The 26,910-nt window shown below is 36.0% G+C and overlaps 1 protein-coding gene across 2 annotated transcripts in view; it reads right to left on the minus strand.

Annotated features, from left to right (window-relative positions):
* HDAC9 (histone deacetylase 9) overlaps window positions 1–26,910 on the minus strand; it is a 453,421-nt gene that overhangs the window by 19,080 nt on the left and 407,431 nt on the right. For both annotated transcript variants that reach the window (XM_041418222.1, XM_041418228.1), the window contains one exon: window positions 6,097–6,230. In XM_041418222.1, the coding sequence (XP_041274156.1) occupies window positions 6,097–6,230 (134 nt within the window). The remainder of the gene's footprint in view (window positions 1–6,096; window positions 6,231–26,910) is intronic.

Below are 26,910 nucleotides of genomic sequence, written 5' to 3' on the forward strand. Positions count from 1 at the left end.
GGCTCCACAAGTAAGTTCATCGCATCATACATTCTGCATAGGCCAAAATGATGTTCCATTACAAAATCACTGCAGAAATAAAGTCAGTGGGTTATGGCAGCTATTTCTATACCCTTTGAAATGAGACTGTCTGCATTCAAAAGGAGGATTCTTTTGGCAGTTATCCACTGGCTGCATACAACTGTATAGACACAGAGGTGTCCCTGGAAAATATCAGCAGTTAGACCCAACTGAACAAAAGAAATTACTCTACACCTGGCATATATGGCACCATCACCTTCCCTCCTACACTTACTGGCATTCAGATCATGAAGACTATTAAAAAGGAGGCTAACAGAAAAGAAGCTGAAAAGAGCACTGGAAATACACCACCAGGAAAGAAATCTTTCAGAGAAGAACAGCTCAAGTCTGCAGAAATAACCAAACCACTGGAGAGGCAGTTTGGACCAGACACAAAGGGTCACATTTTCAAAGCTTTTCCATGGCTGAATCGAGCTTTTGTGTCCAAAGCAGAAGATTAATGTAGAAACTGAGTCCACTAATCTTTCTCAAAATAGGAAAAACAATGTAAATGGGCAAAAAATCACTTGGTATGCCAAAATTTGCCAGAGGCATATCAACAAATGTTTGAAAAAGGAATTAATGATGGAAATTTCATGTGCCCAGAAAGGGATCTGAATTGATCCTTGGGAACGTGGTAAGAATCTGAAACTACAGCAGTCTGTATTGAGCTGAAAATTCTAGAAATATCTGTGTTGTCTTTAGCACTGTCATGCTTTAAAGTATCAAGCCTGGCTTGACTGAAGAATGTTGCAGAGTGCAGTTACAGATTACTGACAAGTGAGGCAAGTGTTAGCAGAAGGTAAGGAGTAAGGAGAGCCTGCCAGAAGCAGAGGAAGGGGAGGAGGCAGGCAGGCTCCTCAGGGATGCTAAGGCTGCAGAGGGAAGAATCACAACCACCCTTTCTTGGTTACATATGTAAAAACCTATCAGCATAAAGACTGAGCTTTGTGGCTCTTAATGTTGCCTATGATTACAGAAGAGCGAGTTCAAAGATCTTATACGTTCTCATATTAGCAATTTTCTCAGAGCTTCTGCACTCTCTGTTTACATATAAGAACTTCAGGCAGGTATTTTTGTGATCAAGGGTTACAATGCAGTAAATAAACAAATCAGATTTCATCAGGGAATAAGCTCAAAGACACAAAGGGTAATTAGGGTCATTAGCACCTGTCAGTCCCTGAAAACCAAGCAATACCTTGGAATTATGTAACTTTGGCATCAGAATATTCTCTCCTTCCTTGGCCAAACCACTTCCTGAGAAGCACTGCTCACCTTGGGAACTTTGATGTCACCACGCTGACCTCTGGCACACACATTGCTCCTGCTTCTTATCCCATCCAGCTCTCTATTTCTACACTCTGGGTTTATGCAAGCAGCAGCTAACAGGTGTTTTAGACTCTGTGTTAATTTTTTTCTAGCATTAGAGTCAGATTAACAATGAGGATGTGAGATTGAGAGCAAGTTTACCATGCAATTTAAAATTGATCCAAGGCCATATTCACTTCTATGAATATTTTCATTTTGGAGAGAGAAATGCTTACCTGTTCTGGTAAATAACCTTTTTTAATGCCCTCTTGGCAGAGCTCACTGCCTGGCTGGCAAGCAGCCCCAGATTGACACTGAATTCCACAATGGAGAAAATGCCAACTTTTCATCATTAGCAGGAAAGCTGCAGAGTTCAAGCTTTCCACTTAAATTACCATCCCCTCCTAAATGCCAGTTCAACAGATTGCAAGAAAGAAGCACATACTTCACACTCTGCAAGAAAATTGTCCGGTGTAAGTTTTCAAGCACACTTGGGAGCCAACCAATCACAATGTTTTGTGAAATTCTGCTTCAGACTGAAATTTAAGTCAGAAGAATATTTACTAGAAGATGTTAAATTTAGTCACTTAAAAATGTTTTCACACTTGGGGCCAAATTCAGCCTTGGCCGCCAGAGTCAATGAGAACAGACGTGCATCCTCTCTGTGCCTTTGTAGCAGGGTCCCGCTGGGCAGAGCCGCTGTGGACTGCACTTCTCTGCTTCCTCTGTGCAAAGAAGAGCACGACCCCATCTGTGACTAATTATCACTTGTTACAGACCACAGAAAACTGCTGTGCCACCGGGAGCTAAGAGACACTGCCCAAACCTGTAGGCAGATCAGAGGGACTATGATGTTAGACTGACTTCTGTGTCCTGTGGAGATATCACACCTGGCTGCTTTAAAAGGGATGGGATGAAGGAAAAGCTAAATCCTTAGGTTTTGATTCAAACAGTTTCCTGCTTGAAAGAATACTTCCCTACTCTTTCTGGTTGCAGAAGAACCCCCATATGAGTTCAGTTATGTTGGAAATAAAATGTAGGCTTTAGCATACAAGACTCAAGGAAAGCCAATGCCCAAGGATTTCTTAAATCCAAGTAGTGCCTCTTCAAAAATAATGTGGAGGGAAGAAAGCAGAACACGCACCCTAACATGTCTAAAGCAACATTACTCACCACTATGAGGGACCAAAAGTCATAGCAGAGCTCTTTATAGCACCAAAGCTAAGATGGGCAAAATAGGTGGAATTTTCATACTCCACAATTAAAATTTTGGGGGAGAATCTCAACATTCAATTTGCACAGACCGCTTGGAATAAAATATAAGTCTTAATATTCAATGGCTTTCTTAAATTAAGTAATATGTATATCTATATACACTTTAAAAATGAGATTTAAATCTATATAAACATGTGTGAAAAACTAGAATATTTTAAAGAGTATCACAATAAGTGAAAGAATTTAATTTTTAGCATGCATATCATAATCTCAGAAAGGCTTAAAAGCAATGATTCTTTTGGAATTATCTGAATCCATCTTCTCCTTTGTTTTGACAGATGCTCTTTTAAGGGACCAGTTCCCAAATCATGTTGAGAAAATTCAGGGATATTTTAAGGCAACTGATGGCCATCTTGCCTTTTCACCTTCCATGTTTACATTTTGGATTTCAAGGGAACCCAGCTGCTTAATCTCTTCTCACCTCTTAGGAAGATTTCCTTCCAAGGAGATAACCTACAGTGCTTCTAATTAGGTCTGCAAATGGTCAAATGGATTTTTCTCAAAGTGACATGGAAACTTTCTGCTTGTAAACAGAAGCATGGAGAAAAAAACCTAAGATATCAAAATGTTTTTAAAGTACTTTTACATGTAAACTTTCTAAGCAAAAACTGATCTTTATGAAGTTTATCCTTAATTCTGTAATTTCCTTTTTAGTTTGTTTATTATTTAAGAAGGTATTCACAAACAAAACCAAACTGAGCCATTTCAGATACCATAGAGTTTCTTGCCTTCTTTCCAGTTGCTGTCAGAAAGGGTGTGGATCTCCTCAAAATTCTCTATTACTTACACCAGTCCTTCCATGCTCAAATTATTTAAAGACAATTTTGATAGAGTACTATTTTCCTAGTGTTTTCACTCACTTTTTTCTAAGAGAGGAGTGAGAAGTTATCTTAACAAATCACTAAGCTATAAGCCATGTATAAATAAAAATATATCTATTTTGGATGTCAAGCTGTTTTCCTTGGTTCTCAGAGAGAAACTTAGAAAAGAAGGCATTTTGCACTTGTAAATTTAATGCTACCTCTTAGGTAACATATCAGACCAGCAGTCCCTGAAAGTTGAAAGTTGTAAGTTGGCTAGTTTTAGAATTTTTTAAAGTGTTATTCTGTTGGTAATAGGACACATGAAGCAGTGAATTTCTGTATTGAAAAGTCCTGGCCAAAAACAACAAGAGAAAAGAAAAAGTTTTCAAAAAGCTCTGCAAAATGTTTATGAATTCTAATCCTCAGCACATGAATAAATACATCTGACAAACTGCAGGGTACCTCACAAAGGCCTTTCCCAACCTTTCTAATTTGAGTTCAAATACATGTGTAGTGTTTAGAACTGAAGTTAATCTTGCCAATGTTTTTAAACTAGGGGTGCAGCACATACCATTATTTGTAAAAGTGAATGGCAGATAATAAGTTATAATTATCCTATTAATCACCTGTAAAGAATTGCATTCAGAGAAGAATGCATCCTTAAATTATAGTAATTGGTTGTTTAAAGAAAAAAAAACCACAAATCTGTCCTTGGCAGAACACGGTTGGAGTCTGCTGCGCAAGTTCATATATGCTGTGGGCCATGTGGTACACATTGCCATAAATCTATTTCTAACTGCTAACTAGGTATCAGACTCCTCATTAGTGTATGTTCCTTGGCAGCACCTTTACTTATTCTTTTTAGTACAAGTTGGGCTTTTGTGGTACTCTTGGTAGCGAGATCATCTCTAGAGTACTTTTCTTCACAGCCATAGCATATTTTGTCTGAAATTCTGCTGCCCCAAACCACTTGATGCACATCCTAGAAGGCAATGTTGTTAGCAAAAGGACATGAGAAAAATTGTTATTGCCTGAGATGTTTCAAGTTTTTAAGGACTATGTTCTTTTACAAACTTAATTATTTAACCTAAAATTAAAAATGACTGCATGTGGATTTTTGTATTCATTCTCATTCAGTGATAGCAGAAATAGTAATTGTGTTTGATACAGTGGTAAAACAAAATAAGGCAGTTTTCATAAATGGGTAGCACCACCAAATGGTCATAACTGGATAGAAGGACCCAGGCACCTACACAGGGGAGGATACATCACACCATCAGCATAGAACCATTCACATTAGTCCCATAAGGGTGAAAACTTCAGGGAACAGGTTTAGAAATGCTATGAAAAGCCATTGGTGTTGTAAGTTACTATCACAGGGAAGATGACAACAGAATATCAATGAGAGTGCCCTGGAATGGCAGCTGACTGGGAAGGCAATGTTGCATTACTAAGGTTTTCAAATGCCTCAAGCTGGGTTACATAATTCATATTTTAGTACCTAAATAAAAGAACTAACACTGAGCCAAACAGCTTTTTTAGTAGCATATATCACCATACTGGACAACTTTCCTTATGGATTTTGTCAAGGTGTCTGTTTAACATTTCTGATAATATTTTTGAAAAAGCTAACAGTTTATTCATTGTATGTATAATGTAAAAAAAATACTAAGCATTGTTGATGTGTCATAAGGATGAAAAGCAAAGGTTTAAAACAACACTTAGAAAATTCTTCTACCCAACATCCATCAGAAGACACGTTATTTCACCTTATTCACATAGGTAGGAAACCTTGAAGTGGAAGGGAACTGGCAGACTAGCCTGCAATTTGGCACTAAAACATCTGATTGGAGAGATTATGTAGCTATTAAGACTTCCCCTGAGGGGAAAACAAAGTAGAACACTCCATTTTATAACAAGATCTTGCAAAATTCACAATTTATGGTAAAGGCTTTTGTCCCTTCATAAATTATTTTGGCTGCACCTTCAGCATTTTTTTTTTCCTTCTCACTGTACTTATAGGATAAAAGATACTTTTTAATGGACAGTAGAAATATTTTCACTAATAGGAATCCTTATCTTGCATTTGTATACAGAAATAGCACATACTCATAGTTACTTAGCCTTATAGTCTCCTCTCAAAAGTTGTTAATATATACAGTGTTTGATAACTCTTGAAAAATCCATTTCAATTGCATACAGATCAACCTGAATCTTCATTCATATTTTTTTTAATCTTGTACACATTTTTATTAATGTTTCAGAAGTGAAGTGTCAAAATATTGAAAAAGGTGCTTTTTTTTCCCATGATCAATGCCTAAAAGGTCCATTCCTAGTAGATGATATGTGCACCAATGACTACCAGTGATGTCAAGTCTGGTATTCAGCACATCATTAAAAGCAGTTTGGAGGTTTTAAATATTACTTAGAACTGGGAATAATTTAGGTATAAACTAAAGAATTTGTATAATCATCTAATTTAGAGGTATTTATGCAGCCAGGCCTGTTCATTTCTAAGACATATTCAAATTCCATGCTTTTTATACCAAACAAAAAAAGGACTGACAGCATTGCTACTAAAAGAATACCAAAGCTAGCAGCTTCAGAAAATGGTGCTCATTCTCTCCACCTGCTACGATTTATGTTTTACCTCATTTCCTAGGAGGGCATTTATACAGGCTTCAGAGGCATCACAGATGGCAGTAAGGTCGTGTCCTCCCTCCAGCGCCAGCACCACACGGCCGTCCGCCAGCTTCAGCAATTGCTTGGTGAGGTGACCAAAACCTGGCATTCAAATACAGGAGTGCAAACAATTAAAGCAGAACAGACATTGCAGGCATGTTTCACATCTGTGCACAAGAATGTAGAAAGCTCTGGAATACTGTACAAGGAGCATAGGATATACTTAGTCCAGTATCCTGTTTCTGACCATGGCCCTCACCAGATGATTTGGAGTTAGTATGTGGAATTTTTTATGAGGTACATGTGAGAAAATATCCCTCATGCTGATCCCTGATTGCTGGAGATTAGTTGAAACACAAGGATGTCTCTCTTCTTAACTTTGTTAACCATTATCACCTTGGATTCTCTTCCTATTTGCATATCAGTGGACACATAGCCATATTATTTAGAGAGATTTGACATAACTCTGGTCACTTATGGCATTGATATGACAAATAATGTTTGTACTTAAAATATGGCGCTATAATTAAAAATAATTGTGCTTTCCAAATGGGATGATGAAGGGTTTTTTATTTAAAAATTACTTTTTATTTGAGGTTTGTGAATTATATAAAATCATGGACTGAGAGATAGTGGAAACATATGTTACCTCTTAGCTCCATCCTGAAGTATTTTTAGAAGCAGCACTAACAACTCTAATTCAGGGTTTTGGAATAAGTTGAAACTGTCTAGAACTTTGTAGCTATCTCTACCAGCATCGCTCACTCCTGACCAAGAGTACTCTAAGAAACTCTGCACCATAGCCAAAAATTATGGTACTCCATTTTCTGTGGTGATCTGTAACTACACAGACATTACCACAAAGTTTTCATCTGTGATTCAAGTAAAGTTAATTTATTACATTTTTAATGGCAAGAGAAATTGCATGAAATATGTCAATTTGGAGTGAAGATTTTTGGAAAAAATTTTGTGGTAGTTTCCTAGGACAGCTATTGTTTTTGTTTAATCTCTTTCAAGTAAGAAATGATAAATAAAGATTTGAAACTATTGACATTAAGTAAACATCACATCTTGTTCTTAACTTTTCCACTTGATCTGTACTAGTTGTTCCATTGATGGTCATCACTACTCATTCCAGTGCATTTAATTTCCTTAAATAAAGCATTAGAAGGTACCTGCTAAACCCTGGAGTTCTATAAAGACAGGAAAATCAACATCTTTTTACTGTGTTCCAGTGAAGAAGACCACCAAAATTAAAACTGTGAATATTACAAGCATATTTTCCAGAGAAATTTTCCAAATTCATGTTTAGCTGTTTGCATCTTGGGATGCAAAATGGACAACTTTGTTAAGCACATGTCCAGCTGTTTTTACAATAGGAACTCTAACTATATCAAATCTGGATTAGCTGTACAGACATAAAAACTCCAACACAAGAAAAATCCTCTGCTTGCCACTTAATATATAGATGATCATTGAAACATTTGAGGTGAAATACTGTTTCCTTGAGCCACTGCCCGATCTTTTGTGCCCTAAAAATACCGCAGTTTTGATTCTATCAAAGTAACTACACCGTGGTTCCAGTTACATAAAGGGCTGAATAATAAATAAAACCTAAACTCCCATTTAAATGCAACCTTCCCTCCTGAAGAAAAAAAAACAAAAAAACCCAAAACAATAACAACAACAACAACAAAAAACTACAAACAAATAAAAAAAAACCCAAACAAACCAAAACAGGTCCCCCCCCCAACACACACAAAAGACCAGATTTAGACAGGAAAATAAAAGTGAAGGAAGGAGTGGAATGAGGGTATCCTTTGATCTTTAGCCAATTTCTGCTGTATTTTACCTACAGAAATAATTTCTGTCTGCATGTTACACGAGTTCTTTAGATCTATAAGAAGAGAGTGCCAACAGTGTAAAGTGAGTCAAAGATAGAACATTTACAGGAAATGAAGAAGAATGAACAGGCACAGACTCCCCACATCTATAATTTACCCTTGGAGTGTGTGAGGAATCCAACAGCACTTTTAAGATATTATCCTTTGTGTTACACAGATTCTGTGAAGGAAAAGCTCTACCATGTGTCTCCTGCACACTGCAGAATTTTGTGTTACTGCAAATATTGCTATCTCCACATCGTAATCTTCTGAGGTTTGTAGGGCAATAAATGTAAAGACTATTGCTATTCCTTTTCTTCATTTAGACAACCATACATAATATAACCCACCATCATTGTTACAACATTAGTTTGTCTGCCTGGTTTCCTGATGATTTTCCTAGTATCAGTGCTACAATAGTCAGTTCTGACTGAATCAGGATACAATGAGCCACTCAGAAAGCATCTTTCGAAACAGAGATCACGGTAACAGGATAAACAGTTTCAACCCAAATTAACATGATAGGGCTTTTCTTCAGCATAACTGCCATGAGAAAGTAAAGGTGGCTTGCTAGAAAGTGAAGAAATAACTTTCGTCAACATCGCCAGTGACTGAATGAGTTATGGAAATTCTTAACAAAGAAACTTGGATCCTGTGTCACTGCAGCAACATAGGAAAGATGTTAGCTTCCTCAAGGAAATCCCCTGGAGTGCAGAAGTAAGAAAATGGAAAGAAAGGAATCCCAGTGAAGTAATAGTTTTAAGATGGGCTGTAGTTCATGCCAAATAATTAATGAAAACAAGAAGAAAATAGTAACAAGCACCTTTAAAAGAATCCCTCATCTCCCCTGATATAAGGAGATCAAGCACTGGCCAACTTAAGGTGAGAAAGGAGTCAGACAAGTATTTTGAATCTGGGCCTTCCAACTCACATGAATATTTAGAAATCAGCAGCAGTTCTTGGCCCTTCGACTGTACCTGCTGAAATCTTCTTGTAAATGTGCTCAATGATTTTGCACTTCAGACAAGTGCAGTATTTTTTAAAATTAGGCTCATGCAGTGTGCCAGGAAATTGTGAAAATGGTTTTGCACCAACTATTATGTTCATCATTTCTGTAATTTAAACATGAAAAGTTTCATCAACAGATGAAACAACTTGCTTCATCAACAGATCCAACACTTGGGTATCCTGGGTAGAACTTGCAAATGCATTTAATATTCATTTGCTATCATCCTATTAAATACTATAATTAACTTCTGATTTCCACAAGAAACAAAACACTACTAAGTAATTCTGATATTCCTACTCATCAGGTGTTTTATACTTTCTTCACAAAAAAAACTCCAGGGTGCAAAATGTACATCCAAGCAGAGAAGACTAGATTAAGACTGTAACCATTATAAACCATGTTATGCATTGGAGAGATAACCTGTATATGAGTTGTTATTTGCCAACCTTTGAAGTAAAAATACAAAATTTCAAACAAAAAACATAAAGTGTAATTTTTAATTATACCTTTTCCCCTCCTGCAGTACTTTATTGGAGGAGATAAAATACTCAGACTTTTGTAAGAAATTTGTAGGAAGGTGGAAAGAGAGAAAGTTATTATTCTATTATACTAATAAGCAAGCTGTTAGGCTGTTATTGAAGGACACAGTGTGCTGATCACTTGAATTACCATGTAAGAAAGTAATTCATCTTTTAGTGAACTGATGCCCCAGTAAGGATCCTGTGAGTTTTTTTCTGTTTGTAACAGACAAGCTCCCCCCACACTCTTTTTAGTTCTGCTAAGCAGCAAGGAATGCCATGGGTGAGGTTTCTGAAGCCTTATTTGACCAAAGTCAGTGGAGCAGCGGTACTCTACCTGGACTTACTGAAAACCAAAAAAAAAAAAAAAAAAAAAAAAAAAAAATCCTGTAAAGAGAGAATCCAGAGTTATTTCAGTTTTCTTTTTTTGTTTTTGAGGTATCCTTACTGTGATAACCTGAAATGGATAGTAGCAAGCAGAAGGCAGGTAAGACACCTCTTATCCAGGCCAGTTCCCCTCTGACAGGCCCCTTACACAGCCGTGTGTTGTGTTACGTGTGCTTGAATTAAAGCTAACCAGTCAGAGTTCATATGGACAACTTCTCATTTTGCAAAATAAGCATTTGAGAATGAAGACAATTTGTGAACATTATTCTTTTTGCATCCTTTCCTCAGCAGATGGGGAAAGGAACCATGTGGATGGGGTGAACTCCCAGCCAGCACCGCAGCACTCCTTGTTTGCATAAACAGCCATGTATGCAACTCAATTTACTTGCCAGCAAATGTGCAAACACCAAATTAGTGGGGACTAAACCTGCCTCAGCAGAAGAGAGCCCCCTTCCCTCTCCCCACTGTGCATAAGGAGAGCAGATGTGTCCTGTACAGTCATTTTTGGGTGATGGCAAGCTGAACAAAGCCATGGTGCTGGCCCTTGCTCACTGGAGATGGCTGGTGAAGGAACAAGGACACATCGACAAACCAAAAGGTTGCAGAAGCTGTAGTGTTATGGAGAAAGCATCAGCTTTTTCAGCCTCAGCAGCAGGGCCCCAACAGCTCTTTTGGCTTCTGTGTCTTAAAAGCTACAACTCAACCCTAAATTACAGGCAGAGCCCTGGTGAGCTCCTCTGGATACTAAGAGCAGCCTGGAGAGGAATACATGAAAAACACAAAACCTCCACAGTCTCTGTCCTGGACCTCCAAGCATGTATTTAACTATTATTACCATTTAATCATGTCATTACTCTCTAATTTACTTGACAATGTGTTTTCCTCTCATTAAAACTGTTGCAATGATCGGTGCCAAAATTCTACCCACCAGTGTTCCCTGCTCCTTCCCTGTGGCTCCTTCGTGACTATTTGATTAATTTTCATTGATATTTTTCCAACAATAGCATCTAAAATTAACTGGGTCAGTTTTTACATAACTTCCTGAGTCACCAGGCTATGTGTCCTAAATAAATATGCCCATACAGGAGTCAAATAATAATTTACCCTTACAGCACTAGCAGGGGCTGGGATATTTTATAAAGTTTGTGTTCTATGATAAGAGAACATATTTTATTCTCAGCTCTTAATTCAGGATCTTTTATTCAATCAAAACTTCATTTGGATGAAGTCAGAGACTTGACTCACTTGGCAGGACATGGTCTTGAGTGAGGGGGAAAAGGAGATTTTAACGCCAAATACATTCTTATGAAAAATATTTTCCAAATGGCTGAAATTACAAATGTTAGTGTTGAGGTACCTGAATTTAAATGGTACATTTGGCCTCCAGGCATTAGCTGCTGATTTCTTGCTTTTAATACAGGAGAGGGAAGCTCAGTAACACTTCAAATTACATGTCTCAAGCAGGCATTTAATTTATATTAAATTAGACAGTAATTGTATGTTAAATAAATACCAATAGTCTCAGGAACACATTTTTATAGAATAACAATTTATGTAATAGATGTTTTTATTGCATGCCTGTTAGGTCTACAGTAATATGTTTTTCTTAATTAGCTGCTCTTTAGCTGTTACACAGAACATAACTTACTAAATCTCAACATATATTCAGGGATACATAGGATACCTCTTTGGAAGTCAAATACTGCAAACCTGTCTTACTACGGGAAGAGGTGACCCTGCAATGCTCAGTAAGATGGTATTTTCAACTGACTTGAGATATGGATGTATCCAAGTCTGTCATACAGTCCATAGCATTTACTTAGTCCTTCATGAGGGAGGAACTTTTCTACCTTCACCATGCAAGGCAGCACTGACCGCCAGACAAAATGTTCCTTAGAGAAAACATATGGAAGAAGAACACCCCCCAAACTTTTCTTGCAGTTAATTCATGGTAAAAATAAAAGGATGGCACTTATTTTGTAACTTGCATTATCAAGCTTTAGGGATTCTGCAGCCTCCAGGAAAAGTCATGGTAATGTACAAAATAATTATGAAGTTTTTAGAACTGTTAAAGTGCTGTATGTGGATTCAGAGGGAAAATATTCAACCACAGATTTCAGCTGCCAAAGTCAAAGCAGGGATCTCTGGATATTCCCAAAACAGGCTGGATGTTTTTTAGCCCTGTTCTTACTAGCACTTTGCTCTGTGCCTCCCTTTCTTCTACGTTTCCTTACATTTCTGTAATGTCTGCCCTTTCTTATAGCTGGCCCAAGCAAAAATTTCTTCACTGTCCTGCTATCCTTCCTCTCTTTTTTTATTTTGCTTTCTATTTAGAAAATCCTCTACTAAGTGAAGCCAGACAGGATGCAAGATGATCCGTTCAACAGAGATCTTCCCTGTTTTTTCAAAAACAAGTAGTTGTTCTGCCTCAGAAGGCAGAAGCCAGAAGAGAGAAGCTGTAGGACTTCATACAGCAAGGTGGTATTTCAGAAACTTGGATTCAGATCTCCCTGAAAAAGGCTGTTGCTTCATCTGTGAGGTGAGGAGATTCTCCATGGAGTTTGGAGAGTTTTTTCTTTTTTCCTTTTTCCTGGAGACTAAAAATCCTTTAAAATGATTCTGTGGAGATAGACTAATCAGACTAATAATTATCTGTGAAAATCTGTCCCACATACTGTGAAATCTGCCAAGCTGATAGAGCATGTGGTATTACTGCTATCATAATAACTTCTTCCAAATCTGATCAAGTTGCCTGATTAAACTGATATACAATATATGCATCTGATGTTACAAGTTACAGATGATTGTATCTCCAAATCTGACTCTAGACTCAGTAAGGGGTTGGCTAAAAAACAAGACATCTGATAAAAAAATAATTCATAGTATGAGGAATTTGTTTCTAATCCACGCTGGAATGAAAATCAGATACTACTATTGACTATCCAAATAAATCAGTAAGCTTGATTAAGTTTGGAGAAGTTTATTATAATGCTACTGCCTATAAAATCAACTTGACACATTTTTAAAATATGTGGGGCAAAGTTTCTGCTGTTATACAGCTGAAATGTGGGCACTGAGTTACAACTGAAAACAATCTGATGGGAAGATCTAGCCTTATTTCTTTTTCTAACTGATGAAAAGCCAAGTCAGTTAATGCTGAATTGACCCAGGAGGCTAACACAAAGGATCTGCTTTAAACCCCATCACTCAGAAGCTAAGAACTGACTGCCATTTTCTGAAGATGGTCTAATATATTCTGCCAAGAAAATCAACATGGACTAAACGATCTTTCCAACTTACACAGTTTCTCAGAGCATACAAATTAAGGTTCTCATATATTTTCAGTCATTTACTGACCCTACCACATCAACATATCAGATTAAATTAAAAGCTCATTCCTTAGCCAGTGTTAATCAGCATATACCACTATCTAAAGACCTAGCCTCCAGATGTGGACCATTCATCATTCCAAGGCTAGTGACATACATACAATAAGCACATCAGGGAGAGGTTCTTGTAGGTGGATAGACTTGAAGTAAACACTCTATTTCCTGACCAATTTGGCAACAAGTTTCCTGGTGAACTCAGTATTAGTATCAGAGGTCTAGTGCCCCTCAGGATTTGGATCACATTGTTTAATAAACACAATTTTATGAAATCAGAAGGGACTAAGGCACTGCGTTTCTAAGGGATTACTGTACATCTCATATAGTTATTCACTCTCCCTCTGGCCCTGTGCCTGTTAACCCCACCTGACACATGCTATAATCACCCAGAAATGCACTGCTTGTCACCACCTATTGAAAAGGTAATGTGTAAAACTTGCTAGAGGAAATGGTATTGAAACTAGGTTTGGGGTCTGACTCCTTACAGTCTTCTGTTTAATTGCAATTTCCAAGTAAAATACATTGATCAGCTTTCTATTATGTTGCTCTGTTACAAAAACATGTAAGAATTAAGGATGTGATTTCAACCCAGACAACAGCTCTTATGTACCTTTTCATACTATTAAAAGGACACAGAAATGCCACGAAATGGTGGAATTGTAAAAGCAGCTGTAGCTACCATTTGAATGACATAGGTGACTCTATCCAGCCCTCTCCATTAATAGAGAAGTTATGTCAGAACCTTGTCAGTCATGTTATTACACAGCAGAGTTTGCAGGAGCCTTAACCTGCTGGGAGCACAAGAAAAGGTGGCAGGGAGCTGCCCAGGCTTCAAGTGAAGGCAGGACTGATGGCACTTTGTTGTCATGCACAACAGAAATACATAGAAGACACTTTTATTTTCTGGCCTCTTTGTTTCCACAGAAATTCTATCACACCACCCCTCTCTCCCCCTCCAGCCCTGATGCCCCCCACCCCCACCAAATCCCCCAAGAAAAACGTATGAGAATAAAATATTTTCTTAGAATTTTGAATATCTCATCCCTGTCTTTCCAGTTGTCCAACATACAGTTATCTGAAAGAGTCTTTCTGTGAGATTCTGCAGCTAAGTGGTGACCCACCAATTACTGCTTGAGAATTAGTGGTTCAGAAGCCTTATGGAGTTCTTTACCCAGTGGTTTTTTACCTTTTCTTAGAGAAAGTTAAAGCAATAAGTTGACATGGGTGAAAGATGCCTTCAGGTGCCTGAGCAGTCAAGGAGCACTACCTTCTGGATTTTCTCAGAGTGAGGAGCACAATCGCTCCTGATTCGGCAGAATCCATATATAAGAAAATTACCACCATCTCTTGCTGTTACCATAGCATGACAGCAGTATTAAGGGAAGCTGGAAAACCTAAAATAAATGGCAATCTTCATTGAACAATAGAAACATCAAGACAAACAATGGTATTTTTGTGCTACACTCAGACCTAAATCGAGCTAACTAGTGTCAAGGTAATTTGAGGACTCCAGATGTTGTTGCAGCTGCAACAGTCATCTTAGTCATTCTCCTTAAAAATGGGAAGTTCACAACAGGGCAAAACCCATTCCTTCCACATTGAGATACTGTTTCTTCAGCAGCAACAGTTATTTCTTCTTCAAGGGAAAACAGTACATCAGCTTTTTTAGCTGGAGTCACTGAAAATCGACTACCAGAATAGCTACTGTTTCTCCCTCCAGAGTTTTAACAGCTAGAAGCAAAATAACCTGCTGCAATGGCTCAAAGCTCTCTAGTGGCTCTAGAATCTTATCAGATAAGGTAAACCAAATTGCAACATAGGAGTGAATTTACTCTTTGCTCTGATGAAAGCTGAAGAGCTATAGCGGCTGAGAGTTTGGGCAAAAATTATCCAAACTTCATGGCAAAGTCACTTAGAAACGATAGAAAAGAAAGGCATTAAATTCTCTCACTACAAATGAATACAGATAAACAGGGAAAAATATAAAATTCAGAATCCAGTTCCACTCATTAGGACATGAAGTGGTTACCAAGAGAGGATAAACTTTTTAGTCATTCTCAGTTTTGTCAAATTGCTGATTTAATTTCATAAAATAAATGGCCATGGACCAAAATTGTAGCATATTCTCACTGTTTTTACCTAGATTTTAGTGCTAAAATTTCTGTTGGGGGGAATTAATTGATTATTAATATTAATTACCTATGAGATATAAAGATGAAGTAATAAAAGGGACATAAGAGAATTGGGGAAAGGATAAAAGTGTTTTGCTAATAAAAGAGACTGTTATTACATAAGAGGACAAATAAATATACTGGTGGCTAATAGACAATAAAGGCATGGAAGGATGAGCAAGAAAAAAATGAATGTGAGCATGAAGCTAAACACTGTCAAGGAAACAGATTTTCTTATAACCATCAGAAAGGGTCAGAAAGTAAAGAGAGCAGAGTAAGTTTATGGTCTTATTTTTACAAGGGGATGCACAGCATTTCTGAATTTTCCCCAGGGATGTACTTTTGTATCCTTTATTTGCAGAGAAAGGTGAGAAAGTGCCGCAGTAATATTAACATGGAAATCATTCAGTGAACTCTGGACTCCTCAGTGATAAGTTGCTAAGCAAAAAGAGGTCTAAACACAGGCAGCTGGCACAGTGCTGGGTGACAGGTTTGTATGTGTGGCTAAAAGTGTTAGTGATAACACTCAAAGCAATGAAAACATTGAAATAAGCAGGTACTTGACAACAGGCTGGTCTCCCTAGGAGCAATCATGTCACTTGCCATTTATTCAGACATACTACCACACTGTCACAGAGACAAAATCTGAAGTAATCCAATGGCTGCAAGGGATTTATATTTCTGGAACTGCGATCAAAACTTGGCCTATTAAAAGCAGACGTTTTCTTCTCTTAACTATAGTAAAGTAAGTTTAGAAATTGTGAACTAAATACACATTGAAGCTCAAAATGCATATTTGGAGATACACATTTTATCAACCACAACAGAAATTTTAAGTGAATACACAAGTTTCCTGAACTCATCTGGACTTGAGGAACCAATAGCAGTTGCTCCTTCTAACCTTTTAGCTACTTATATATCTTCCCAGACCATACATTCTTCTAATAGGTCCTCACAAATAAACTCAAACTACCTTTCCATAAATACAAATCCTTAGTAGCACTGGAGAAGGTGGATTCTATCTCTTTCCCAAGTGATGTATAACTCCATCTCAAGCTGATGAGCCTTGGCATAAAGCTAGTCTAACCTAGAATAGCTCAAAGTCTGGCCTGGAAGCCTTTTAAACAAAGATAACAAACAAAGAAATTTCTTTTCTTTTCCATGTACCCAATGTGAACTCAAACAGTAAATCTTTGTATTTATTATAACTCTTGCAAGGACTGAATGCTCAGATCTCAGAAGAAAACATGTCTGAAGACAAGTGCTTGCACATAGGTAAACAAAACAGCCATTTCCAAACTTAAGATGATTTTTGGCAATGATAGCTATTAACAAAACCATTTCTTTAGTGCTAAAATCTATATAAATCAGAGCAAGATCTGGATGTTGTCTATTCAAAAGGTGTGAAATCCAACACATGCAGCCAGCAGGGCTAATACAGGTGTGATTGAGCAGGTTGTGTGTGGTTACAGGCAAAAAAGGTTGTAAAAAACCAATTTTTTTTTCCCTATCCTGTTTCAGATACCCAAGAAACAGGCAGGAATAGTCATTATGACCCCTTCAGGCTAGGAATTTTTCTACTTCTTCCACAGTCTGTACTGGGTCTTCCTGTACTCTCACTACATCTGGAAATGCTCGAGAGAAATCTGCTTTGACATGGCTATTACCTGTTCTGTGGGACTATTATATAATGTAAGCAAGAAAATATTTATATCTGAGTTTGGCTCAAATTTCTGGCTGTGTCTTTTCATGGGCAGTTGCAATGCATAAGCGACCTGATAGCTGATGTTACACATTGGAAGATATAAAAATAATAAAAAAATTAATTTAATGTGAAATTAAGATTTAAGAAACAAGAAATTTAGGGTACCACACTGCCCTTTTTTTTTTTATTTTTAATCAACCACAGAACTTGTTGGGTTTTAAGGTTGCTTTTATTTATTGGAAAGTGGATAACAGGAAAAAACTGATATACAGAGGACAGATAGAGGAACATTTATTTCCTATAGGTTTTAGCTTTAGGTAGAAATTAAGAAATTAGCATTTACTGCTGTCTTATAGTTAAAACCCAAACCTGGCTCTCTCTAGGCAGAGAAAGGCAAAGGTCCAGAATAGTAGATGTTCATTTGATTAACATCTCTGTCTTACAGCATATGCACAACGGGTCCATTATGCAAGCAGTTATAAATCTCTCTTGGTCTAACTTCAGAGCAATTGACCTTACAACCCAAATAATGCTCCTTTATGCACAGTTTTGTATGCAATTTCTAGATTCACTGTTCTAAAAAAGGAGTGTGTAAACAATTTCAGGCAAGACTGAAGTGAGCAACTCATTCATCCCACATATGGATAAATGTTTGTGCCAAACTGGAAAACCCGTTCTGGAAAGAGTCTCTACTGATGCTACTTTCAGTGGTTCCAGATTCAAATTTTTCATTTATTTGATTTTATGTGCTGATACTATGTAAATTAGGAATGAATGAGGAGATGAGAAATGACAGGTTTTAGCAGTTTATTGGACAGCAGAGAGTATTATAGAGAAAGGTAGTTATGCTTTGCCAGTCCAAGAGCATTCCCTTGTCAGTCATCAAATGACTGCCACTAATTAAAAATTCTGAGGACCTCTTCAAGAAAAAGGCAGAAGCAGAAACATAGACAACATAAATGTAACTTCTACTTGTTCCCACTATAACTCTGTGGTGTCTTAAATTCTTGATCTTTCTTTTTTCTATAAACAAAATTTCAGGCCACATCTTGAAAAGTTCAATATGAAAAGCAGACATATCACTTCCATACATGTGCTCTAGGTGACGTCTATATGGAAACAGTGATGAACCCTTTCCTTGATGAAACACTGTAAAGCCTTTATTAAAAATTTTATCCAAAAAAAAAAAAGTGTTATCTATATGAGCAGTGCTCATTAAAAATCTCAAAGTGACCGGCTCCAAGATGAATTTTGGCAAACTGAATTCCACATGTCAGAGGGGCAACTTTAGCACTTAGTATATACCAAAAAATCTGCAATTAACCCTGAGAGATTCTTCTGGGGTTAGCCACTCCTGGAGGGCTCTGGAACTCTTGAGTCAGTCTCTGGAGGCACCACTAACAATCTCAGAGATCTGCGCTTTCAGTTGAGATAGCAGGGTCAGGTGGTTAAAGCTGGGGCAGCCCAGAGTACCTCAAACTCCCTAGGATCCTTCTATTACATCTAAGTATGGTCAATCTTTTATACAGTAATAGAACTGATCAAAGTAATAGTAAATTAATAGGTCAGGTAGTGTAGCCCTGTTTTGTGTTTGTAACACTGTTTGTAAACATATGTTAGTATTTGCCAGATGATATGTTCAGCTTAGAGACTCCCAGCACGCTGCATACTTTGATTTCCTAAACTTAATTATCTATTTCTCTCTAGTGCTCATAAAATGAGATCCTATTGTATCTGCTCTCTTAATGTATAACTGAAGCAACTGAACAGAACAGAGCAGGGATTAAATAAGATAAAATGATAACAAGTAAATAACCAGTTCTCTTGATCACATAAATATCCACAAAACTTTGCAAAGAAATACCACTCCTCAGACTTAAACAAGAATATAAATTAGAGCTGGTGACTATTTCTTAAAAAGAGTTTGAAAAAGAACACCAGGGATGGGATGAATGAGTCCTAAAAGAAATGTTTATGAAAAAGAACAGCATTTGCATTCCTATTTGCCTGGGCCACTTGCCCCTTTTGTAACCTGATAAAACAAGTGAGTCAATACAAATCAAGATGACTTAGTGGAAGAACAGCAAATGGCCACTGTAAAAGTAGAGGCCAGAGGAAAAGGGACGCCACAAACACCCCAGTCATGCAATTTTTTTTTGCAAGCAGATTTAATGGGTGTGCTGTGGCCAGACACCTTTAGAGTCAGACATGCCATTTCTAAGAGAAAACAGCAAGATCCTACGCAAAGTAGGTAAATTAAAATGGAACACTAGCTCAACATTTTAAAAAGTTCATATTTTGAGAAGGAAATAGTAAAAAACTTGCACAAAGTATTTTTCATGATAATACATTTGTTCTACAACCATTTTTATGTGATAGACCAGAAATGCTATTCTTTCCTTCACAGATATATGGCCTTCTTTTTATCAATTTACCCTGACTGTAAAGGAGCCTTCCAGAAAACAGTGAATAAACTGAAAAATTATGTAGTCCATACCAACATATCTGAAAAATCACTGGAAAGTTTCATTTTCCTCCTTGCCTGTCTGACAAAACTGCAAGACAGCCAAATACAGGTGTTCAGATATGTTCAGACAATGCTCTTTTTTCTTTCTCTCTTTTTAATATAATATTGTGTCCTTTACTCTGGTGAAAACATTACAGTTGGTAAAGTAAGATCAATCAATAATTCTAATTTTTTAAAGCCTTTAAAGTAATTTTTGGAGAAATATGGTAGTTTAGACAGCACATTTATTTAGTTTTAATTTTTGTGCTGTCATACATCAGCACTGAAGTCCTGATTTAGAACACATGCAGCGTGCCTTTGAAGTTTTGGCTGTTTTTTAACAATGGCAAAAAAAGATATAAAAAAATTAAACAGCACCAGAAAAAAAATAATAAAACAGGGCTTTTGTGCTCTTGATTTATATATTATTTTTTATGTCTGTTTAAAGAAAAAGCTTTATTCTCAATAATCTTTCATGACAAGCTTTGCTCTGACATACTTTCATCTAAGCCTTTTCTTCTGTGCTGACCTTTCTTCTTTCTATCCTCCCAAGTCTCTGAATCTTTCTAATATCTTTCCCATTCAGTAGCAAAATGAGTTTATTGGAATTCTTATGAAAACCAAAAGAGTAGAAATTGTGCAAGTGATATGCTAAACTGGTATTTTTTGATGAAAGTAATAAATATTCCAAGTAAACAGGACCTCTAAATAAAACAGCTTGTTCTGCTGGTGCTTGTTTGACTCCCCTTCTGGGCTGTATATGTGCACTGGTACATGTTGTCGTCATTTTGGCCAAGTTGCACAACAGTGGTTTTTTTCCAAGGAAGTGTATGAAAGCTGATAGTTGCCATTGTTCATTTTTATCCAATGTGTTGTAATGAATATGAGCCAATGCCATATTTATTTGTTATGTGGCCAGCTTCTTCCTGTTTTTTTTCTCTCCCTTTCAGCTCAAGGACCAAATTGTTGAAACAGCAACAAAACCACCACAATTGGCTTTATAGTCTTTCTTTTCCTTAGGGTCTTCCATTCCTTGGAAAATTTTATTGCATTAGTAGTGTCACCTAAAGGTACCAACACCAAGTGCTGCAAAGAAGGATTTTAATTGCAGTTTACCTGAAAAACAGTTTCTAGATGGACCAATCAAATCCTGAAGGTGTCCAGAGGTTTGAAGAATTTTAACCTCACTTCCATCATAATTCTTAACTGGCAGCCCAAATATATGGGTGCACATTACCAATCTGTATATGTAGAAGGGTAAGTGGAGGGTATTTATGATAGCTGAAAGAGCTGGAGAAGGAGGGACTAGCAAAGGCACCTGGACTTGGAGAAAGCTTAACACGTGCATGTTGGGAGTTTGCTGGGGATCTCCTCACTCACTGTATCTCTTCCCTGACATTCAACATCACATATCCATATCTGCACCCCTTCTAAACTACTGCTTACTGCTAACAGTGAAATGACAGCTGCATCTGAGGTGAAAGTTCTTTTTCTATTGCAGATCATTCATGTGTTAGTGCAAAATAACAACACGAACAGAATCTCCTATCACCAACACTGACAGCTGAATTTATGTCAAAATGGTTTTTCCCAGTGAAGTGTAGTGGTAAGCTTACTGCAAAGACACCTCTGAGTTCCACAATACCACTCTTAAAATCCATGTAAAGAAATTGTGTAAAAGTTTTTCTTAATATTGAAGATTCTGCACTTCATTTTATTTTTAAGGAATTTAACTACCCATTTTAGCAACTTGATCTGTATTAAAAAAAAATCTCATTTATCATTTAATTTAATTTAATTTCATATTCAATTTATGACCTTACTACATATTGAAAATGGATGGGAAAAAAACCCCTTCATTTTAATATTTATCAAGACTCTTTTTTCCTACCTTTAAGGAAGGAAAAGTTAGCTGTCCTGCCTCTGCTACTCCTCCAGTCTATTTACTACTCAGTAGGAAGAGAGGAATATCCCCAGGAAGATCTGTTGCACCAATTTTCTTAAAAGATGTTCTTTTTGGCATTAAGCACCTCTCTATACTGCCTGTCACAGACAAATCTAGACTTAATAAGATGTTTAATGTCCAGAAAGCCAAACTTTGAGAGAGAAAGCTCATTTATGGCTCCAAAAGACTATTTACACCCAGGTAGATAAAATATACTTTAATCTACCAAGGTCATGCATTGTGAATACAGCATCCTCAGTGAGAAGCTTCTCAGGTAAATATGAAATTAAAGATGAATGCATTTTAGTTAAGTAATCTATGCTTCCATTAGTGCCTCAATAAAAATTACTCTTGATATAGATTTTGTAGGCTATGGAGACCTACCTTTAAATCTTCGTATTATTTAAACAAGTTATAATACTAATATTATCATACAATATTAGTATATTAATTATGTACTTACTAGGAAATTATTTAGAAAGTATGTTCTATGTAATAATAGTACTTAATATATTTCTAACAATCATTCAAATTTCAAGCTAACAGGTATTTTTATACAGAAACCATGGAAATTATATAGAAATTATGTTTGCTCTACTTACAGTACACATTAGCGTGTCATAATAATAATAATCTTCTTAGCTTTAGAGCCTATTAATCTATGAATGTCTAGTATCATTTACTGATTCATAAAAATTGAAAATAATTGTATGCACAGAGAATTTCAATGCCAAATTTGTTCCGTTAAACCCAGTGATAATTTCTCAGACTACACAAAACATCTGCTATCCTACCAACCCACTGTACACCTTGCTTTCTTTGTCCAAGACAGAAACTATTTCTTCTTTAAAGCTCTGCTCAGGTCAAGCTCTACTTAGGTCAAGCTCTCCTAACACCCTTTTAGTTCAGTGTCCTCTTCCCTTGAATATACTGGCACTTCTCTGCTAATAACATGACAAAAACTTGGTAAGTGGTAAGCGTTTACCAGGGAGTCTTTTAGACTCTTCTTTAAAGCTCTGCTCAGTACTTAGGTCAAGCTCTCCTAACACCCTTTTAGTTCAGTGTCCTCTTCCCTTGAATATACTGGCACTTCTCTGCTAATAACATGACAAAAACTTGGTAAGTGGCAAGCGTTTATCAGGGAGTCTTTTAGATATCCCAGAAAAAGAAGGGAATTTGACCATTTGTCCTGGTGTTTTAGCAGTTAAACAACCTGGTCAAAAGAATCATTCCAACTCGGATGTCTGATGTCCAGCCTTCCCATCCTCACACCTGGGATTTCCCAGGCTGAAACACTGGAAAATGTCCTCCTCCATCATGAATTAATTTGCTGCTCTCAAGCCCCTTCTTTCAGATTAGCAGTTGACGTATGCTGCCATTAACAGCATACACAGTGCTGCCATAAATATCTATATTGCTTCAAAAGTGAGACATGAAAGAGGGAAAATATTGCCTACTTTAGAGGGATAAACTGGAGCAAATGAAAATCAAATCTCAAGAGACACGCTTCAAGAATGAAATGTCCACAGATCAATCTCCCAAAGACAGTAAGTGATAAAAGTCACTGAGCTGAAACTAAAAGAGAAGGAAGAGTTCAGTGACATAGTGATACTGAGTTTACTAATTGTGCATCAGTTTTCTTAAAAGCTAAGGAAACATTCAGCAGCAAATCAAAATATTTTACAGATACTCTTTCTTTCATTAGTTTTAATAAAATAAAACCAGGTACTGGGTAAGGACAGTGTTATCTAATGGACTAAATTAGATAGTTGAAACATGATGACAAGAGGGATGGGCAAATTCTGAAGAAAATAGTTACTCAAGACATAATGTTTGACATCTGGTTTATGATGCTCTAATTGTCAGTAGTCAGCCAAAGCCAAAAGACTGCTATTGTCTTTCAGATGAAATATATCTACAACAGTGCTGACTGTTTACTGAGCTAAATATATTGTCTCAGCTTCTTCCTGAAGTACATGTCCCACCTTGGAATAGAAGATTTTATTTCTATTTTCTCTCAAAAACACTGAGTTTAGGTCTGACAAGTTCTTATGGTCAGTGAACACCATGCTAAAGTGATTATGCTGTAAATACCTAGTTATGGTATAAGATGTCTAGTTCAATTAAAATAAATTACAAATTTTTCTTCCAATATAACAAAACATAATAAAAAATCAGGTAAATAATTTAAAAGTATTTTTGAAAATTTTATGCAAAAATTCAAATGAATAGTATATTTCTTACCTTTCTTTTAGCTATATAATGCAAATTACAACAAGGAAAATCTTATTTTGTTTGAATGAAAGACACTTCTTATTTTATGTTCCAGATTTTAATATTTTCCTTCTTTTCTTTTTTCTTTTCTTTTCTTTTCTTTTCTTTTCTTTTCTTTTCTTTTCTTTTCTTTTCTTTTCTTTTCTTTTCTTTTCTTTTCTTTTCTTTTCTTTTCTTTCTTTTCTTTTTCTTCCTTTCTTTTCTCTTGATTTCCCAACTTTATTATTTCTGTGATAGAGTACTAAATTTGATCAGACTCAATTTCCAATTCTTTTTTGAAAGCACAACATAAAAATTTATCTTCATTAAGTGCTGCTGGGATTCCAGCACCACATAACTAATGAGAGAATTCAGTAGCTTCATGCCAATGTGATGCCTCAAGTTCAAAGGGGACAAGGACATCCTGTTTGGTGTTTTGTTTCACTCAAGCCATTAAAACTGCACAGACCCTTTTAAGTGTTTTTTCAAGTAATCTTCTTTACTCCCAATCTGTAACCTAAATCATTATAAAAATAGTCTTCATTTAGATAATCTTCAAATTTGAAATGTGATTTGGAAAAAACCTTCAGCAATCCTCAGAATTGGAAGGAAACTCCTGGTGGATGAAAACACTTCAGAAATACTAATTTTTCACTTAAAGATCCCTTAAAGATCTTCAGCTTTTGTGACCTGGAAGTTTTTCTTCAAAAAGCATGCTGGGAAAATCCCAGAGGTGTCCACTGTGTGTGGGAATAGATGCACCCAAAAAGAGCCAAAAGAAAAAAAGTACATGGTTCAGGACATATGCACTGTCTACATGTATGTTCTACATAGCTACTGTTGGGGCAGTTAACACCACTAGAAAAATAATGTTTTATTCACATGGTGACATAAATACCACAATTATTTTTGGATAACTAATTCCTTTGATGTAACACTTTTGTTAATTAAATTACAATTTTGAAAAAGCATTGCATCACTTGATAAATGGATTTTCCTTACCGTCTTCCCCAGGATTTGATGCAGGTTTAAGAATGCTGCTTACTCAAATGTTTAAGTGAATGAAAAATTTTGATATGCTCAAGTTGGCTTTGGAAATTTCAACAAAATGGGTTCCACTCTGCCACTTTTACTTCTGTGCTAACATGCTTCAAAACACTGCACTTAATTATGCAACTATTTCAAAGATGATTTGACAAAATTTCTTGAAATTCATGGTAAAATTTTTGGGATACAGACCAGTCATATTGAAAAGCAATTTTACTAAAAAGTTATTCCTGTAGGAACCATAAAAGATGCTACTACAACTTTCAGTGAAAACAGCAGATTTCTGAGACTACCAATACTACTTTTTAAAATAAAAATAAAAATAGATACAAATAATAGCAACTGGATTTGATCTTTTAGTCAATACCCCTTGTTTACAAGAAAAAAACCCCAAACTAATTAAAGATATTCTGTAAATTTTTCCACAGTTTTGGATAAATTAAACACTTTAATGGGAATAAATAATAATTTTGTTTATTTTAAAAAGAAATATATTATATAAAAATTTTAAAAACCAAACAATCTTGGGAAGATATACAAATTTTTACTGAGATTTATATATATCTCAAATTTTAAATTGGTGATTTCTCTTGACAGCATAAAAATACTATGCAAAGCAATTCAAATTATTCTTTGCTAACCAACTTTGCTTAATAAGAAAATGATGAACAAGAACAAACAAATTATGCCTGGCTGCAATCATAAATAAAATCATAAATTATATGGCAATACATGTCAGTAATCTGGTTTCTATACAAATAAATCACTGAATTCATATCTGATGTTAATTAATCATATTAGGGAAATAATTCTGAAAGCTAGCACATTTAAAACCCAAACATTTCATTAAAGGACACATTCCACTATTAAATGGAGCTGCTTTGTTTTATTTTGCCTTTAGAGAATGCTAATCTGTTTTAAGTAAGTAAAAAACATTTAGAGAACAGCTCTCACAAACAAATTACTTCTGAATGGATGCAATGTCAGACATCAAAAAGAGAACCTTATTTTTTTTACTATGAGGAATTTAAGGAAAAGGCATAAGACTATGGCTCAAAGGAAACAAATATGTGATTAATTTGCCATCATAAACAGAAAATATTAAGTAAGTGAATTTTTATTAAATAACAATACTTTGTCGTTCTGGACAGTTATCTTATTTTAGTTTCTTCTTTCAAATAAGATCTTTCAAGATCTTTCCCTTAGTCCATTTCAGTGTACATGAATCATAACTGATGATGGGGAGAAAAGAATGAATCTGAAGCAAATAAGTTATTAGTAAATTCACTTCAAATGGACATATTTTACAATAGAACAATATTTATTTCTTTTCAATTTAATTCTATAAGATTTCAGGAAGCATTCAAATAACAGTGTTCTCATGTAAATATGCTTTTGAAGAGTTTTTAGGATGTGTTTTTTACCACAATAATATTTACAATCTCTGTCCCTGTAAACATTACTTATTTCAGTAAATCTTAATCAGGTTTGTGGGGTAATCTCAATCAACAGGACTGCTCAAAGTGAATAAAAGCTTGTGGGATTAGGATCTACATTCTTGCATTTCCAGAAATTTTATGGCAATTAGTTGGTGTAAGCAAGAACAATTTCTTCAGAGACAGCCACCACCCCCACCCCACAAAACAACAAATGAAGGTAATAAAAATTAGGGATTTTTTTTTTTCATGTGCCAGTGTTGGCAACTTGCATCATTTTATTGCAGATTTCATAGTATTCATTGTTTGCATATAAAGCTATTATAATCAGGAGACTGCAATTGAATCTGAATGTTTCACTGATAAAAAAAATGGCTGCAGAGAAAAGCTTAAAAGATGAAGGAAGATATTCTGGGAGTTCCACAATTAAAGAAATCTGAGCAGCATTTTACTAACTCTTACTATAGTTATGAGGCTTGAAGCAGTGTGTTTTTAACTTTTAGAACTGATATTCTATTTCAACAATTAATAAGGTG

This window comes from Onychostruthus taczanowskii, unplaced genomic scaffold, assembly GCF_017590055.1.
Source record: "Onychostruthus taczanowskii isolate IOZ18803 unplaced genomic scaffold, ASM1759005v1 scaffold59, whole genome shotgun sequence".
NCBI lineage: Eukaryota > Metazoa > Chordata > Aves > Passeriformes > Passeridae > Onychostruthus > Onychostruthus taczanowskii.